At 38.8% G+C, this 20604-nt stretch overlaps 1 protein-coding gene across 3 annotated transcripts in view; it reads right to left on the reverse strand.

Moving 5' to 3' along the window:
• The window catches only part of ALDH1A2 (aldehyde dehydrogenase 1 family member A2), a 91224-nt gene that overhangs the window by 27639 nt on the left and 42981 nt on the right, over positions 1-20604 (reverse strand). For all 3 annotated transcript variants that reach the window (XM_040492814.1, XM_040492815.1, XM_040492816.1), the window contains 3 exons: positions 10409-10470; positions 8266-8394; positions 8026-8139 (listed from right to left, as the gene is read on the reverse strand). In XM_040492814.1, the coding sequence (XP_040348748.1) occupies positions 8026-8139; positions 8266-8394; positions 10409-10470 (305 nt within the window). The remainder of the gene's footprint in view (positions 1-8025; positions 8140-8265; positions 8395-10408; positions 10471-20604) is intronic.

Consider the following 20604-nt stretch of genomic DNA (forward strand, 5'->3'; position numbering starts at 1 on the left):
CTCTCTCTCTGCCCCTCCCCCGTTCATGCTCTGTCTCTCTCTGTCCCAAAAAATAAATAAACGTTAAAAAAAAAAAAATTTAAAGAAAGACAACAAACTTCACATGGTAACAATCCTTTCAAAAATTAACAGACATGCTCAACAAATGGTGTTGGGGAAACTGGCCGGTGACATGCAGGAGAAGGAAACTGGACCACTCTCTTACACCATACAGAAAAATAAATTCAAAATGGATGAAAGACCTAAATGTGAGACAGGAAACCATCAAAATCCTAGAGGAGAACACAGGCAGCAACCTCTTTGACCTCAGCTGGAGCAACTTCTTACTAGACATGTCACTGGAGGCAAGGGAAACAAAAGCAAACACGAATTACTGGGATTTGATCAAGATAAAAATCTTCTGCACAGTGAAGGAAACAATCAACAAAACAAAAAGGCAGCCTCCAGAATGGGAGAAGATATTTGCAAATGACATATCTGATAAAGATTTAGTATCCAAAATCTATAAAGAACTTATCAAACTCAACATCCAAAAAACAAATAATCCAGTTAAGAAATGGGCAGAAGTCATGAACAGACACTTTTCCAAAGAAGATATCTAGATGGCTAACAGACACATGAAAAGATGTTCAATATCACTTATCATCAGGGAAATACAAATCAAAACCATGATGAGATACCATCTCACACCTGTCAGACAGGCTAAAATTAACACAAGAAACATCAAGTGTTGGCGAGGAAGTAGAGAAAAAGGAACCCTCTTGCGTTATTGGTAGGAATGCAAACTGATGCAGCCACTCTGGAAAAGAGTATGGAGGTTTCTCAAAAAACTAAAAATAAAACTACCCTACTACCCAGCAATTGCATTATTATCTATATACCCAAAGGATATACAAAAATACAGATTCAAAGGGGTACATGCACTTCAATGTTTACAACAGCATTATCAACAATAGCCAAGCTATGGAGAGAGCCCAAATTTCTATCAATTGATGAATGGATAAAGCAGATGTGGTATATATATATATATAATGGAATATTACTCAGCCATCAAAAAGAATTGAATCTTACCATTTGCAACAATGTGGATGGAGCTAGAAGGTATCATGCTAAGTGAAGTAAGTCAGTTGGGGAAAGACAAATACCATATGATTTCCCTCATATAAGGAATTTAAGAAACAGATGAACATATAGGAAAGGGGGGTGGAAAAAAGAGGAAACAAACCACAAGAGACTCTCAATAATAGAAAACAAACTAAGGGTTGATGGAGGGAGGTGGGTGGGAGATGAGCTAGATGGGTGATGGTTATCAAGGAAGGCACTTGTTGTGATCAGCACTGGGAGTTGTAAGTAAGTGATGAATCACTGAATTCTACCCCTGAAACCCATATTGCACTGGATGCTAACTAACTGAAATTTAAATTAAAAAATAATAAATAAAATGCATGGCAATAAATAAATGAAGGGATCACATGTTTAAATATTAAAAAAATTAACACTCATGGGGCGCCTGGGTGGCTCTTAAGCGTCTGAATTCAGTTCAGGTCATGATCTCATAGTTTTAAAGTTCGAGCCCTGCATTGGGCTCTGTGCTGACAGCTCAGAGCCTAGAGCCTGCTTTGGATTCTGTGTCCCTCTCTCTTCTACCTCTCCCCCACTTGTACTCTGTCTCTATCTTTATCTCTCAAAGATAAATAAACATTAAAAAAAAATTAACACTCATGAGAAAAAGCAATATATATACATATGTATATATATATATATATATACATTTAAAGAAAATAAATATATATTTAAAAAAATAATGGTTGAAAATTTCCAAATTTGATGTAAACTATAAACTTATAAAGCAATCTATAAACTCATAGGTCCAATATTTTTCAATGAGCCTCAACTAGGAAAAAGAGACAAAGAAAACTACACATAATAATCCAATTATTGAAAACTAATGAAAAGAGAATATCTTAAAAGCATCCAGAGAAAAACATTATGTACAGTAAAACTAAGATCATGATTGCTAACTTCTCATCAGAAAATGATGTCAGAAAAAAATGAGAATGACACCTTTAAAGCATTGATAGTCATAAAACAAAATAAAATTGTCAAATAAGAATTTTAGATTCAGGAAAAGTCATTAAAAAAATGAAAACAAAATGAAGACATTTGCAGACAAAAGCCAAGGTAATTTGTCACTGACAGAGCTGCACTCTAAGAAATGTTTAAAGGAAGATGGTAACACGGAAGGAAAGTGGTTATTGGAAAGAAACCTGGGCCTACACCAAAAAAAGAAGAGGGCCAGAAATGGCAAGTTTGTGAGTAAATACAAAATAATTCTGTTTTCTTGCTTTGAATTTTTTAAAGACAGCTGTGTTATCAAAAAGTATATAACATATGTAGTAGTAAATTATAGGAAAACAGCATAAAAGGATGGTATGAGAAGTGGAAGAATTCTGTTTTACAGTCATTATATTATGTATGAAGTAACAATGCTATTTAATGATAGGCTATGATTAAGACACATCTTGTACTTACTAAAGCAATCACTTTAAAAAGAGGTATAGCTAATAATCCAATAGAAGATAAAATGGAGTATTCATTTCATCCAATAGAAGGCAAAAAAAGGAGGACCAAAGGAACAAAAAAACAGCTGGGACAAGTAGAAAACAAAAATCAGGATCGGAGACTTACACCAAACCACATCAATAAATCTTTCACACTTGATCTTAGCCAAAAGGCCGAGAAGCGATAGTAAATCTTTCATATTAAACAACAACAACAACAAAAATACCCCAACACAGGAGAGTACATATTGTATTACTCCATTTATACAAAATTCTAGAGAAATATAAAAAAGATCAGTGGGTTGCCTGGGGCCAAGGGTGATAACCACAAAGAGACATGCAAAATCTTTTTAGAGTATGGAAATGTTCTGTATTTTGATTTGGGCAATGAGTATGATGAATTTTGTGTGCATCTGGTACTTAAATGGGTATATTTTATTGTGTGTACATTATACTTCAGTGAATTTTTTTAAAAAGTTGAAAAAAATCTTAAATGGCAATACAGAGATTTGAACTCAAGCAGCTCAGAAACAAGTGCTTACGTTCTTGCTGATATCACTAGGCCACTTCTTGTCCAGTCTGAAAGATTAGGTCATGCGTCAATTTAACTTTCTGATACATGATGTTGTGACTTTAAAAACCCTGCATGACTGACAGATAAATGAAGAGATTTGCCTGATTTCCCAGATGAGAAGTCAATCTCGCACAGAAAGCACATGCCCTCAATATTACACACAGATAATGCAATGTCAGTCAAAATTTCAATGAGAGTTTTTGGGAGGAAGGCAAAGTGTTTAGAAAATCGATTTGAGGGCGTCTGGGTGGCTCAGTCAGCTAAGACTCTGACTTCGGCTCAGATCATGATTTCATAGTTTGTGAGTTCGAGCCCCACGTCAGGCTCTGTGATGACAGCTCAGAGCTGGAGCCTGCTTCAGATTCTGTATCTCTCTCTCTCTCTCTCTCTCCCTCTCTCTCTCTCTCTCTCTGCCCCTCCCCAGCTTGCTCTCTGTCTCTTTCTCAAAAAATAAATAAAAAACAATAAAAAATTTAATAAAAAGAAAATCAATTTGAAATTTTACCTGAAAGAACGGGAAGAATAGCTAAAAGGTTTTGAAAAACCAAATCAGAGGGTATCTTGCCTACCATACTGCAACATCTTTCAAAACCCTGTAATTAAGAGAATCTGGTACTAGTGAAAAAATAGACAACATTTTGAGTCCTAAAACAGAAGCATGTATATAAGGAAATTTATCATATAATGTTAATGTTGTATTCGAATTAGCTGCAAAGGGATAGAGTATTTAATAAGCGGTGCTGAAGTAACAAACACTCATTTATAAAAAAAAATAGTCAACATCACTGGTCATCATGGAAATACAAATTAAAAGTACAATGAGGTATCATCTCACTCCTGTAAAATAGCTAAAACAAACAACACAAGAAACAAGTATTGGTGAGGATGTGGAGAAAGGGGAACCTTCTCGCGCTGTTGGTGGAAATGCAAACTGGTACAGCCATTCGGGAAAACAGTATGGAGCTTCCTAAAAGAGTTAAAAATAGAACTACCCTAGGATCCAGCAATCACACTAGTAGGTATTTACCCAAAGAATACAAAAATACTAATTCAAGGGGATACCTGCACTCCTATGTTTATAAAATAGCAGTATTATCTACAATAGCCAAATTATGGAAACAGCCCAAGTATCCATCCACTGATGAACAGATAAAGAAGAGTAGGGGATGTGTATGTATGTATGTATGTATGTATGTATAGGTATGTATATATAATGGAGTGTTACTCAGGCATAAAAAAGAATGAAATCTTGCCATTAGCAACAGCATAGATGGAGCTAGAGAGTATTATACTAAGCAAATTGAGTCAGTCAGAGAAAGACAAATACCATATGATTTCACTCATATATGGAATTTAAGAAACAAAACAAAGGAGCAAAGGGGAAGAAAAAAGAGAGAAAGAGAGGGAGCGGCAAATCAAGAAAGAGACTCTTGGAGCATCCTGAGGGGCAGATGGTTAAGTGTCCAACTCTTGGTTTCAGCTTAGGTAGGGATCTCAGGGTTAGGAGATCAAGCCCCACCTCAGGCTCTGTGCTGAATGTGGAGTCTGCCTGAGATTCTCTCTCTCCCTTTGTCTCTGCCCCTCCCCTGCTCATGTTCCTTCTCTCTAAAAAAACAAACGACAAAAAGAAATGGATTCTTATAGAGAACAAACAAAGGGGATGGGTAGAGGGATGGGTTAAATAAGGGATGGGGATTAAAGAGGGCACTTGCTGTAATGAGCCGGGCATTGTATGGAAGTGTTGAATCACTAAATTGTAGAGCTTAAACTAATACTACACTGTATGTTAACGAACTGGAATTTAAATAAATACTTCAAAAAATAAAAAATAAACAAACTTAGGTCTCATCTTTCATTACACGTGCAAATAAATTCCAACCAAGTTAAAGATTTAAACAAAAACAAAACTATAAAAGAAAATATTAAGGATCATTTGTATAATCTTAAAAGGGTTTCTTTAAAGACAGCCGGAAACCCAGAAGCCATGAAAAGAATGAAAGATATGACTAGAGACAAATTAAAAACTTGTGCAGAGCAAACACTTCTATTTAAAAAGAAAATAATAAAAGCAAAGAGAATACATGAGAATATTTGAGAATATTTGCAGAGTATTTGCAAATCCTACAAGGAACAAAAGATTAACATACTTAATATATGAGATCTTATAAATGAAACATCACTCTAATGCATTTTTGGTAATAAGCAAATTAAAGCATAAACATCCTTTTATTTTATAATTTCACTTTTAAACTGTATCTAGTAGAATGTCTAATATGTATATGAACAAAATTTCACTTAGATCTCCAAAGATTTTCATTTCAGTGGTCTGTATAATAGAGAAAAAAAAGTAAAAAAAAAAATCCAAAAAACTGAAATGTACATTAGCAAGGATTAATTAAACTATGATAAACTGATGCAAGAGTATTCTACTCAGCTATTAAAATGAATAAAAGAGATCGATGAGTACTGACATACAAGGTGCCATATCTCATTTTATATATTACGATCTCATTTTTATTAAAAAAAAAATATTACAGGGGCACCTGAGTGGCTCAGTCAGTTAAGTATCCAACTCTGGATTTCAGCTCAGGTCATGATCTCAGGGTTTGTGAGTTCAAGCCCTGATGGCGCAAAGTCTCCCTCTGCCCCTACCCCGTCTCCAAATAAATAAACTTACAAAAATACATTATACTAGAAAGCCCTTAACTGACTCAATCAGGACCGCCGATTGATTAATATAAAGAGGTTGAAGCAGGGAAAGATCCTTAAGTATTTCATTTTAATTCATTCTCTAGTTTTTGATATAGAACTAAGAACTTTAATTATAGGTTCACCTGTCCTTTCTGATGAAACCATACTCCCAAAATACTGTTTAAGGTTTCTGGTTTCAGTTTCCTTAAAGTGGAATGAAGACTGGGGTGCCTGGGTGGCTCAGTCAGTTAAGCGTCTGAGTTGGGCTCAGGTCACGACCTCACAGTTTGCGGGTTCGAGCCCCGTGTAGAGCTCTGTGCTGACAGCTCCGAGCCTAGAGCCGGTTTCAGATTCTCCCTCCCTCGCTCATGCTCTGTCTCTGTCTCTCTCAAAAATGAGTAACATTAAAAAATTAAAAAAGAAATTTGAGCAAAGACTTAAAAATATTTGCAAAACGATCTAGGTGCACATTCTATCTAGCATTATATTTTCCCCCAATTTTTTTATTATTGCCTTGCCCAGTCCTAACTGACTGCAGTTTCTAAGGCATCTAGCTCTTAGCAAATCTTTTCAAGACACTAGACTTAGTTTAAATAGGAACTATATTTTCCTTTCACACTCACATTTTGGTTTACATATTTCATTAAAATTGCGAATTACTATAATGAGTACAACTAGAATTAAAAGGTTTGGAAACAAGATTAACTCTTTACAAACAGAAAACTCAAGATTCTCTAAGTTAATACTCAGGTTTATTAACCAATCTCTTATGGACATTTTTTTACATGAGTCAATTTAACCAAGTATCATTAAATGCACTGATATAATCAGGCCCCTAGGCCTGTGCCATCCAGCGTGGTAGTCACTAGCCACATGTGGCTACAGGGCACTCACACAGTGGCTAGAATGAATTGAGATGTGCTGTAAATGTAAAATACATGCCAGATGTCAAGGACTTTGAACTGAAAAGAGCATGCAAAATACTGTGACAATGATGTTTTTATATTAACCATAAATTGAAACGAGTATTTTAGATATACTGGGTTAAATAAAATAATTATTAAAATTAATTTCACTTGTTTCAAAAATTTTTAAATGTGGCTAATAGCAAATTTTTCATTACAAATGTTGCTCTCACTGTATTTCTGTTGGGTGGCACACTGTTCCTCGAGATCTACAAACATGCTTTATTCAAAGGTGATGTCATCTGTGAAGTTCTACTTGAAACAATGAATCAGACTCTCTTTTTTATTATCTCTATTACTTGAATCTAAGACACTGGTAGTAACATTTTATAAAAAAATTTTTCTAAGCAGACTTATGACTCTGTATCAGGGGTCAATAAACTATGGCCCATGAGCCCAACTTGGCCTCCTGCCTACTTTAGTAAAGCCTGCAAACTAAAAACAGTTTTTGTGTTTTTAAATGGTTGGGAGCGGGAATCAAAAGAAGATTAATATTTTGGGATGTGTAAAAATTATATGAAATTCAAATTTCAGATCTATAAATAAAGTTTTATGAGCCCGTCACCATGCTCAGCTTCTACATTTCCTACAGCTGCTTCATGCTTTACAAGGGCAGAGTGGAGTAGTCACAACAGAAACGGTACCACCTACAAGGTCTACAACATTTACTAGCTGGCCTTTTCCAAGAGACGTTGTCTGACCATCCCTATAGCTCTTTACCATCCCTATAGCTCGTGGACATAGTTACAGTTGCCAATGGCACCTACAGGATGTGGTGAAATAATGAGGAGAGAGAACTGTGTTTCCATTTTAATCTCAACTGGAGACTAGATTTCCAGCTTCTTAACCTGCTTCTGCCATTAATGCTCTTGACTCCAAAAAGTGCTTAGAACCCCAGCTTCTGGGACAGATTTTGTTTGTTTCTTTTTGCCTCTGATAAGTGTTCCTTTTATTTCAAAATATAATAGGGTTCCCCACCCCTCCCGGGACAGGTTTATAAAGATGGCATCACACAAAAAAACACTCAACAACCTGCAACATCAAAAGATCAACGCACAACTTTACTTTGACATTCGCGAGCATTCTAGCTATGATACCAATGCTGCCCCTTTGAGGGCTTGGGTGCTCGCTGCTCTTTTGGTGTCCAGCCTGTAGATAACATACCCAGTTTTCTTTCAAACCCTCTACTCCTTTGCAGGACTGTTCCTTGACCCATGGTTTCTCAGGTACCTACCTCAGTTGACCCTGTGAATGCAATCTTGTCTATGCCAATGTGAGAAGCTATTGCCGCCCCAGCCGTTGGCCCGTATCCTGGCAAAATATTGATGACTCCCGGCGGAAAGCCAGCCTAACAAAACAGAATTGGAGGAAACGTGGCTTGTGAAAGCTGATGAAGCACATTAAATCGGCTATGCTCCAGTAGGCCCCAACTACAAGGGGAGTGGGAGCCACTCCCAAGGCTGGTTTCTCTTACCTCCTTGATGAGGGCTCCCATGTAGAGCGCACTGAGTGGTGTTTGTTCTGCTGGTTTAATAACTACTGTATTGCCACAGCAAAGAGCTGGAGCAATTTTCCAAGCAAACATCAGCAGGGGGAAGTTCCACTGAAAGGAAGAAACTCAAGGTTGATAAATGAAAAAATATTCCTCTACTGTTTTGTTTTCAAGCTGTGACTGCTCAGATTTCTCAGACGAGGCCTCAACATAAATCTTGTCCCACCACCAAGTATCGATGTTCGGATATTTTAATTACTTCATTAAGAAGAAAATAGGACCGACCTGGAAAAGCTCTCCTTTTCTATTGGGCAAATTATTATATCCCAACTGCCCAACTACCAAAAGAAATCTCCTGGCGAAAAGGGAGTCTGAATTTTTTCTTTGCTTTGTTTTGGCTGTTCATTGCTGTCATTTTATGTTTTTAAAATCGGATTTTGGTTCCAGTTAAGTACTTGTCTATGAAAACTCTCTCTTGCATTTGTGATTTTTTACACCAGGAATTTCAGACTGGCTTCAGAGCTCTTCAGTGTGGAAGAGTGAGATGAGAAAAGTCCAGCTGTGAATTATATTTAAGTTAACGTGTATTTCAAGGTAGTGCCTTTTCTTTATAGACATGTGGTGTCACAAAACATACACAAAAGAAAGCACACCTACTGATGAGGATGCAACAATTTTCACTTGTCTCCCTTCTATTGCAAAATAAAACTAACAGACACTGAAAAATATATGTTGAGTATCTGAATTGGGGGCCTAAAATGGTTTAAAGGGATGTTAAAAGCATATTAAGCTTGTATTGTCACAGGCACAGGGATGAACCTCAGTACTATCAGGTGTCATTGATAGTTTCATTAAGAAAGAAGACAGAAATCCTGGTCCCCTGCTTCAGCCCTTGACCACAGTGTGTTTCTGCCTGAAGCATCTCAGCTGCCACCCTTGAGAGATTCCCACTGGCCCTGGCAAGCTTGCAAAAATATACAAGTGTCTTGCCTTCACCAAACACCCAATTTCTTTTCCCCTTGGTTGTTTATAAACTTGGGAGTCCACAGTGATGTTTTAATTCCATCTACAGTATATAAATCTTGGAGTGCGGTAATTGAGCCTGAGCTGGCTGACAAGTGGCTCTTGTCCTGGCAGTGAAAGCTGGAGCCCCAAGAGTGTGGGGAAGGGCAAGGCGAGCAGGTTTGAGTTCCCGCAGTTGAGGTGACAGACCTCACCCCTGTTCTGATCCAAATGGGATTACCCTGGGTGGTACAGGAGCAGCAGAACTTACACCAACCTCTCATTTTCTGTTCCATTCTCTAATAAATTTCACAGAAACCCACAGCTTGCAGATCAGTTAAAAAAGTACTAATACCTCTCAAAGATCTTTGGCCCCCAAAGCCAAAGATTACCTTCTCCTATATTTTGAAAAGAGAAAATTTCTTGTCTGTGCTTTAAGAGTTTAATTTGAGCCTCCCCTGAAATCCTTGCCAGAATGATTACTAGTACTGCTGGAAGATTCGGTGATGTTTTGTACAGTGCCAAGGCTGTGTATGAGAGAAAGGGGGAAAAAAAGACAATGTTTAATGTTCCAATCCAAACACTAAGCACTACATCTATTTCCCTTTACAAGACATACAACAGCCCGGCATGGTTTCAATTATGACCGTGACGTTAATTGTACTGCTGTGTCTTCTGTACAGTCTTCTATCTAGATTCTTGTGAAAAGAAACAGTGGGAAAGAATGGGATTAAAAGACCATATAAAACAATATGCCTGGAAAGATGGTGAGTCATAGTTCTAAAAAATAAACAAGCAAATATAACAAAGCATTAATTTTCCATAAGCAGAATGGACATCCATAACCAAGGGCAGGTTATTAATACACTGGGCTTTGCTTTGCTTATTTTAATCATGAGAATTCCACGGCTTGAGAACTCAACTCCTGGTAACGGAGCTGAAACCCTATTAACCTGTTCAAATAAGCATTTGCAGGGAGGCTGTTAAAGATATGTCAACAACATGAGCTCAGTTTTTTTCCCCCAGTAATGGAAAGCACACCTCCTGAGGTCCATGTTTTATGTATCTCTAAGAGAACTGGTTCAAATGAAAATAAATATGAGGCGTGAGGAGATACACTCACCGGGATGATCTGTCCACACACTCCTATGGGTTCGTGTCTTGTAAAAGTAAAATAATCTCCATCTGAAAGAAATGAGCAGGATCACGACAAGAGAATTCGGATTAGGAAAAAAAAAAAACTGCAGAGGGAGAATTTGGGTGGCAACCACAAAACCAGAAATAAAGTTTGAGAAAACATCCTACTCAACCATATAGGAAAGCTGGTAGAAGAGCTTATCACTTGGCCTGGGGTAGCTCCAGATATGGCTCCTGGACACCCAGGGTACTGATGAGGGAACCTTAAAGGCGAAATGAAAGACAAGTTTATGACACTAGAAACAGTCTTCTGAGGAGGTGGGGGGAGGGGAGAGAAGATGGGAAGAGGGGGGCTGGGAAGTAGAAAACAGTAAGTTCTAAATTTTATGTTAAGTATTAAAATGATACTTAAATGGGGGTGCCTGGGTGGTTCAGGTGGTTGAGCGTCTGTCCAACTGTTGGAATCGGCTCAGGTCATGACCTCACAGTTTCATGGATTTGAGCCCTGCATCTGGCTCTGCACTGGCAGCACAGAGCGTACTTGGGATTCTCTCTCTCTGCCCCTCCCTTGCTTGTACTGTCTCTCTCTCAAAATAAATAAATAAAACTTTCTAAACAATTAAAAAAAATTAAAATGATACTTAAATGTAAAACAGTTCTTTAAAAGCTGAGGTACCTTAACATTTTAAATAACTTTCTGCACTATTAAAAAAACAAAAACAAAACTAAGTAACACGTTACTGGGTAAGTTTAAAATGGCAGGCAACTAGAAAAGGTGAGTAGTAAAAGTAAGGTCTTTTTTGTAACTCAATCCAGGTGTCAAAACAGATTTTCTGGGCACTGGGGAAGCCAGACATCTTCAGGCATCTTTCAAGAAGTCAAAAGTCCGCTTCAAAGAAGATTCCATCAAAAACCCAAAGACTCTGCCCTCAAATTAGCCATGGAAATGAGGACAATTTAATAACCTTATTTTCCCTATAGGAGCAATAGGCAATTGGAATAATTACCCAGGAAATCCAAACCAAATTTTTCTTTAGAGAAATGCCATTATATTTATCTGAATTATTTTAAATGGTTAATTGAAATAACCAAAGAATGGCTTGCTTTTAGCATATGGCTCTTCAGTGCTGGTACTGGACAATGTCTTTGTTTTTCCCTCACCTGCCAACCCTGTGGCCACTTCCCTCATATTTGTTTTCTGTCTCAAAAGTTGTTCCCAGTAAAGCGAAGACCCTCAGTTACTACTCGTGACGAACACTCCTATTAAGGATGAAGTAGGGACAGGAGTGTGTGGGTTGGGGGAAGAGAAAGAACGTGATGGTTTATCATTGTCTCTCAACACAACTAAGCCACTCATAGTTCTCACACAGAATTGTTTTAGTTAAATACAAAATTATGCATTTAAAAATAATTGAAGGTCTCTCTCCCCTGAACCTCGTTTCCCAGAATCTGCAGCAATCTGTTGCTTCTGGGTCTTTTCACAGAACTTTTTTTCACATACAAGTATATACAGGATCCTTTTATTTCTGCCCCGCCTTTTTAAAAAATATAAATGTGATCATATTACTCACAATCTTCTGAATTTTTTCTCACGTGTTTTCATATATAGCTTACACATCTTTTCAACTGCTGAATGCTATTTCATTGGCACACTGCATAACCGTACTGCTGTGAACTGTCCTGAGGGGCACAGAAATTGCTTTCCCTTTAGGCTAATATAAATAACGCTTTAAACAGGCTCATTGTATATGATCTTTGCATATCTGGAGAATTGCATGATTAAAGTGAATATGCATTTTACATTTTGATAAATACTGCCAAATCACCCTTCAGAAAAGTCACACAATTTTTTAAGAAAATCTTTAAATGCTTATTCTTAGAGAGAGAGAACACACGAGCAGGGGAGGGGCAGAGAAAGAGAGAGACACAGAATCCGAAACAGGCTCCAGGCTCTGAGCTGTCAGCACAGAGCCTAACGTGGGGCTCGAACTCACTAACCACAAGATTATGACCTAGCCGAAGTTGGATGCTTTACTGACTGAGACACCCAGGTGCCCCTAAAAGTCACACAATTTGTAACTCCAACAACATGGTATTTTTCCCTATCCTTGAACATTGTGATTTTTCAAACATTTTAATTTCAGTCAACCTGACAGGTGCAAACTGGCGACCTGTGTTGATCTGTGACGAATGGTAGATATTTGGCTTGAAAAGCTTTTCATGTTTACCGGCCATTTTCAATTTTTTTCCTTCAAATTGATACCTTTTGCCATTTTTCTATTGGGTCATTCAGCCTTTTGGTTATTTGAAGGACTCTACATATGTATATTAAGGAAATCAGGTCTCTGTCACATGCATATGTGAAGTTTTTTCCTAATCTGCTGCTTGTCCCTGAATTTTGCTTTACATATCTTGATTCAAATGGAAGAAATTAGGAAATATGCAAGCATTCAACAACTATAGAAATTACTTTAGAACATATCTCCATTAAAACAAAGAATAGCCCAAAGGTGGAAACTGCCATTGGATGACAGTAAGTCTGAGTGATATTTTAAAAACCAAATCAAATATCTTAGCTTTGCATGCAGACAACTCAAGAAGTTTCAGATATCATTTTTTTTTTAAATTTTTCAATGTTTATTTATTTTTGAGAGGGAGGGAGGGGCAGAGAGGAAGACACAGAATCAGAAGCAGGCTCCAGGCTCTGAGCTGTCAGTACGGAGGCCAACATGGGGCTCAAACTCACAAACTGTGAGATAATGACCTGAGCTAAAGTCAAGCCACCCAGGCGCCCCCTCATAGACATCATTCTTTACAAAAGTGCAAGTTACTACCCTTCTTCAACTTAAGATCTCTGAAAAGGTTTTTTTTTTTTTTTTAATATCAATACCTTTTACTGCTTCACTTCTCTGTGTGTATGGAAGATATAAATATGATGCCAGGCTCTTCCTCCTGGAAGCTTTTTCATGAGGAGCAATAACCCTTATCAAGAGGCTAGAGGGATTCATTCACATGGAAATCCTTCCCAACTGTAATTTGGCCAAGGTGATGGCTTCGGATGGATAATCACAAATGACAGAATCAGTGTCAGGTCAAGAAGGCATGCGAATGGGCTGAGAAGATGGGAACCTGAACTAAAGGACAACACAGGCGTTTCCGGGGGCAGCACATGTGGGAAACTGGAGCGGTTCAGATGGAGCGTGTCCCCCTCTATATTCTAATGACTGGAGAATTTAGTTGTATTCCTTACATAATTTTGAAAGTTACTGAAAAAATGAAAGAAGAGAAAAAAAGTAGGCAAAATCTTACAAAGCTGGCCTCATAAGGAATTGAACTTGACTCTGTAAGTGTGTCCCAGGAGAAACTGAGTTATGGGGAGTGAACACTTCTGGGATGAACTGTCCACAGACTTGACATTTAGCTAAAGGCTGGTACAAAGAATGGACTAGAGAATCTTCTATCCCCACAGCTCTTCTAAGCAGGAAATAAAGAAATAAAGGGTATTTCGGTGCTTGAACTCTTCCTCAAAAAATCCTGAGTGAAAGACATGAAGGGGCCCTGGCCTTGAGCTCAGTCTGTATTCTCATCTGGTTAGTGGAAGATAATTCTGGACACCCCTAGTCTGACCTAGGATGCCTGGCAATCGTGAGAGCTGTGTCTTCTATGTGGGCCCTTGGCTAGGGCTAGTGGCACCACAGGTCCTTCCAGCACTATGGCCCTGCCCTGAATCCCACCAAGCTTCTACACTGACGTTACCCAAAGGCCAATCACTTGAGAGACACCCTCATAATTTCTGTCGCATCCAAGTATCACTTACTCTATTAAAGGTTTCTTAAATCAGCTTTTAAAAATATGTAAATAGCTACTTGTTAGACTCATCTTAAAAAAAATCTATGACGCAACAGGTTTCGTGAGCTAGCAATATTTACTTCAAACCAAATAATTCAGATAAAAAATGTTCACTACTTTACTGTGTGGAATCACCTTGCATGCTCCAGTGCCAGGTGGTATAGCCCATCGTGCTTCTCAAATTTACATGTGTACATGAAGAACCTGGAGAGCTTGTTAAAATGCAGATTTTGAATCAGTAAGTCTGGGGCAGGACCTGAGAGTCTGCATTTCCACAAGCTCCCAGGTGATTATGGTGCTTCTGATCTACAGCCCAGGCTCCAAGTGTATCATGATGACTTATAGCTGCTTTATAGTTGCTGAGTTCATTTCTATTTATTCGCTGTTTGCTTAGCTCTGGTAACTCTCCTCATTTGCTTGCAAGGAGTTTAAGTGGAGGAGAATCTGATCCATCTTTTTAATATTTAAAAAATACTAAAATAAGAACAAAACACATGTATTTCTATAAAGCTTTACAAACTATTTTCACATTCTTATCTCATTTCGTGCTGAAAACAACTCTATGGAAAAGATAGGGCAACAGTTATTATCTATATTTTCTAAGTCGAGAAAAAAATGGCACACAGTGGTAAGGTCTATAGTGATTTAACTGGCTAAACTGTGGCTTCTGGACTTGAATCTGGGTCATCAGACTTGCAGTTCATTGCCCTTAGAAACATTGTAAGACTTTCCTGTGAACAGAGTGTTGGATTTAGACAGGTATCACAAACCACAAAATCAAGAGTATGATGTGATGTCATGGAGTGCAAATGAGGGGGAAAAGACAATGCTTTTGTGAAGAGTGAAGAAGATTCTGTGGGGATTTGGTATGTGGACACAGAGAACTCACATAAACTCCAAGAGGTAAGATCTAAAGGGAACACTGCAGTGCAACACCACGTCCCCTGAGATGGGGCAGCCCAGGACTGAGTGCCTCTCTCCTCTTCATAGAAGCAGAGTCAACTCAAAGGGGTCACAGTGTTACTTCTCTCTGTCTCTCATATTCCTAAGAGGGTACACACTGAGAACTCTTCCCTGCCTAATAGAAAGGAACAGCCCATTTTCCCACCTTTTATGTTAATAATGTCCTCTAAATCTGGCAAGATGACTTAAAAAGCTGTTCCCTTCACTTCTTTAGCTTTGTGCTATAAAGTGCTTCAGCTTGATAGAGAAAAAAAATCGCCACCCAAACTCAGATACTCCGTTTTAAGGCTACGATGATCTTAGGTCTTCTTAGGTATATGGGGTATTACAGAGAGAGCTCAGACTCAGTGAGAAAGGGCTGTATTTGATGAGAATACCAGAAAAACGTTCTGAGCCAACAAGTTAGAACATAACCATGGTGCAGAAAACTAAAGAAGAGAGGAGATACCAAAATAGAAACACAAAATCACATGTATAGGAATTTTATCTCTCAGCCTCTTTTCTATTGCACTCAAAAAAGTAAAAAAAAAAAAAAAAGACAGAGTAACAAGTACTTCTCTTAGAAGTTTATTTTAGGGACGCCTGGGTGGCTCAGTTGGTTAAGCGTCCAACTGCAGCTCAGGTCATGATCTCACAGTTCCTGAGTTCAAGCCCCACGTTGAGCTCTGTGCTGACAGCTCAGAGCCTTGAGCCTGTGTCTCCCTCTCATGCTCTGTCTCTCTCAATCTTAAAAATAAATAAAACATTAAAAAAATTTTTTTAAATTTATTTTAAAACACACCAAGAGGCAACTTCTCTGACGTGTTTTTATATTTGAATGTTTACACCTCATGAAGAATATAAAAATCTTACAATTAAATACTTTATTATACCATTAATCTGGGTGAACTATGGATCACATTTTACTGACAATGTTTAGACTGAGCCATTTCTAGAACTGTATTAAGAAAAGTCTTTGACCTTAGAAACGAGGAACAGAATCAGCCTCTTCTGTATTTGGGAAAATATCATGCCACTGTTCTATGTTCTTTGATGGGAACTTGTCTAATTACACAGAAGAGACAGCAATTATTCAGTTACTTAGAACAACTTTATTATTTGTATTATTCCTTCAGAGTTATCATTACCTATGTTTTTATTTAAAAAAAATCTGTAATGTTTTTATTTATATTTGAGAGAGAGAGATAGAGCTTGAGCGGGGGAGGGGCAGAGAGAAGGAAACAGAATCTGAAGCAGGCTCCAAGCTCTGAGCTGCGAGTGTCAGCACAGAACCCGATGTGGGGCTCACACCCACAAGCAGTGGGATCATGACCTGAGGTGCAGTCAGATGCTCAACTAAGCCACCCAAGTGCCCCTATCACTACTTCTTAGGGCAGATTTTGTCATTGCTTGAAATAATCTTTTTGTTTGTTTGTTTTTGTTTTTGTTTTACAGAATGTTTATTCTCATAGGAATATCTGCCACTGGCAGTCTCTACATGAACTACAGTATGTTTAGAAAACCTGTATTGTCAATAAAATCATAAAAATCTAAAATGTGCCAGAAATTGAGGAGAAATTTATCTAATAGAGACCTCAAGAACTAGATCCCAGTTACAATACTAAGAGTATTTCAAGAACTGCAGCAAATTTTATATACCTGTTAACACTAAAAGTGAGTTTATTTAATAGCATAAAAATATGTAACACAATTCAGTGAATGGTAGGTCATCTTCCAATCTCTAATCTGGGTGCACAGTTACCTTTTGAAGAGCTGGTAACCCCTCTGATGATGCCAGTATTAAACGATTAGAGCAGGAACAATGAGCTCTTCCATCATGTGCCCTAGCAGATACCTATGTATTCTGACACTGAAAAGACCTCACTGAACATTTACAACTATCATGATAAGCTCTATAAATGCCTACACAATCACTGAGACTTCATGCTAGTACACAGCAGTGTTAACGCTATTCTTCCGGGAGTCTGCTGGTAGCTTCTCAGGAGTCAGATGAAGCGTTCCTGAGTCTGTCATGAAGATATCTTAACTCCACCACGACACTATTATGCAGTCTTGAAAAAAAGATGATTTCTCTGGACCTCAGTTTCTTTGTCTGAGAAATGAGTGGACTGGCACTGGGGCCCAGGAGGTCTTTTGTAGTCAAACCTCCTCAAAGAGGCTACATGTGAGGCAGACTTCATAACCTCCTGTCGCCAGCAATTCAGGTACCACTGAGGACCCCGCTTCTCCTCAAGCTGAGTGAACAAAAAATCTCACCATATGCATGCTTTGTATGTGCACACTAGAGTCAGCTGTTGAAGGCAACACCTTACGATTTGAGTCAGTGCCTTGCACATCTGTAGCCTTTTCTTTAGTTTAAAAGGTAAAACTGATGGGGGGGGGTGTAGTGGACAAATAATTACATATGATCTGGGTGGAGTTTTTAGCTTGTTCTAATGTATCATTAAAGCCATTCTGATGTCAGGATTCAGCTTGAAGCACGGACTACATTTTCCCTGCTTACATATCACAAAATCAATAAAACCAACAATTGTTAAACAGAGAAAAATCGTACGTAGTGCAGATCAATTAGTCTCCCTCAGTAAACATGCTTGGATCATTCCTCCATCACAAGGAGTCTGTGGACATGAGAAGAAGCAGAGGATTTTGACTTAGGTTAAAAATAACCAAAATGGGGAAAATAACATTTCCCCTGCAGGGCTGCTATGAGATTAGAGATGATATAATGGGCACAAAGTGATCAATAAATCACAGTAATGATTATTATTTATCAGCATAATTAGGAGCTGCCATAGTAAAAGGGTCAAAGCACAGGATTTATGGTCAGAAAGAAGAGCTCCGTTGAGTACCACGGCAGGAAATAAAAGCCAGTGCTGTCAAGTGAACAACACTGAGACCCTTGTCAATCACACTGACACCGCACAATTCTGTGGTAATGTCCGACCGTGGGCCTTGCATGAGAGGGAAAAGAGAGGGATGGGAGAATCTCTCGATTCAGAGGGAGAAAGAGCTGTCCAGTGGAGAGTTCAAAGTGCTAATGCCATAACCCACTTCTCCTCTTCCCAAATATTCTAAGTTACCCTTCAGGGGGAGGGGAAAAAGCAGGTCCTTGTTCTAAGTACCCATTATACAATCAAAGTGCTCCTTGTAAAACACAATTTGGTTCAAGGTATTCGTCTATTTCAAATGATTCAGTGACTCACCATTGCTGTGATAAAACTTGCAGCATGGTTTACCAGGCCCCAGAGCCCCAGGGTCTTCTCAACCCGGCTACGCTTTCAGATCCACTACCGTACGGTACTCTCCTCCCTCCATGCTCTGTACAGGCTATTACCACCACCTGTGATGGCCTCCTCCATTTTCACTTACGTGCCCACTCATCTTGTACGTCCCGCTTCCCTCTCCAGGAAGCCTTACTACCGGCTGAATTGCCTCTCCAGTGGAGAACTTCATGCCTCCATAGATGAATGAGCTACACTATATCGCAACTGTTTGTCCATTGGCTTGTTTTCTTTACTATTCTTTGAACATCTTACTTACTCACCTTTGTATCTCCAGTGCTTTATACAAGACATGAAACAGAGCAGATGCTCCCAAACAAATAAAACACAACAAAACAAAAAAATGAATGACTGTATGAAGCAAAGAGTGAATGACTGAGAGGCTGAAGTTGTTATGTGATACAGGAGATGAAGGAAGAGCTCTTCCCATTAGCTGGCAGACTGTCCTGCCTTCCTAAATGAGAAGGAGTGAAAGAGACAATAGTGTAATTCCTCCTGCTCTTTTTGGTTCTCATGCTTTAGTGTCAGAGATACTAAACTGGATGAACCACAGAATATCCTTCAATGAAACTAAGTAATCTTATATTTTTGAGATTAAAAAAACACTTTCTGGGGCGCCTTGGTGGCTCAGTTGGTTAAGTGTCCATGTCTTGATTTTGGCTCAGGTCATGACCTCAGGGTTGTGAGATGGAACCCCGCACCGGGCTCCACGCTGGGCACTGAGCCTGCTTTGGATTCTCTCTCTCCCACTCTCTGCCCCTCCTCCACTCATGGTATCTCTCACCTGTGCAAGCGCTTTCTCAAAAAATAAAACAAAACAAAACAGTTTTCCAGTTTACTTCTTACAGGTGACCAGAAAGAACTGTGCTTTTCATTAAACTGTGCTTTTCATTCCCATATGTCCTCTAGAAGCAACGATTTGGTATTTGCTGATTCAGTGTGCAAGCCGACGTTACATAACACAACTACCATGAATAACGAGAATAAAAAGCATATTGATCTAAAAACCTTCAGAGGGTTAAAGACTTCACCAGGGTGACTGGCCTCTTCATCATCCTGTCCTACTGAACCAGTCTCCATAAGAAGAGGGCCTCCAGTAGAGACCTGGGTTTTAATCTCAGGCCTGCCACTTACTAGCCATGTAACCTTGTTCAAGACACTAAATCCTTGCTATCTCATTTTCTTATCTGTAAAATGGAGTACTTTTTAAAACCCAACTTGTTTCACAGGGATCATACACAGAATCACATAGGTCCTGGGGGATGAAATAGTTTACACAATCAAGTACTGTGCGAATATGTATTATTCCTTTATGTTGTAATTCCAAATGTAAACTTAAGGTATTTCACAGAGAAATGTATGTAACACAATGAAGACCTCATGGTTAGAGACTAATAACCTTATGTTCTAGATTTCAGTGGAAAAGCCCGAGAAGGGACAAAACCAAGCTGATAAATTATGGAGTTACAAATGACAAACACAAAAGGATTGACTGAACATATCTGAGAATAAATAAGTGAATAATAATGACCCCTCCCCCTTTTCCTGATTTTCCCCTATGCTCTCCCACCCCGGGTTCAGTCCAGCTAGAATCCCTAAGTACTGAACTAGCCAGAGGGGCCTGTGAGCAGAATTCTCAGTAGCCTACAACAGGCAAGCTCAAATGTACCTAAACCTGGAACAGAGAGGAAAGCTGCCAAGTTCATGTTGGCCTCCGTCCTTCCCTCATCTGCTTGGAGCACCACAGCCAGAGCTCTTACATCTCAGATCCCCAGCCTCCTAGGGGTACTGCCTTCTCCTGACTCCCTTGAGAGTCACGTCACCTCTAAACACACTTTAAGAAAACAGGGAAACTAAAAACTACTTAGCATATAAGAAAATTCCTCACTTTTTTCCTTCACAGGCTGAACACCAGTGTGTGAATAAAAGTGAGAGGGACTTCTGTGAAAGCCTTTTCTGAGCCCTGTATTCCTAACTCCTAGGTCAACATCCTCAGGAACTCCAAAGAGCATCACATGAAAACAGTGAGGCTTATACACACACCACCTCTTGCCAGATAGAGTAAAATAAGGCATCAAACATCAGAGAC

The sequence above is a fragment of the Herpailurus yagouaroundi genome, unplaced genomic scaffold (assembly GCF_014898765.1).
Source record: "Herpailurus yagouaroundi ecotype Mexico unplaced genomic scaffold, PumYag 184, whole genome shotgun sequence".
Lineage (NCBI taxonomy): Eukaryota > Metazoa > Chordata > Mammalia > Carnivora > Felidae > Herpailurus > Herpailurus yagouaroundi.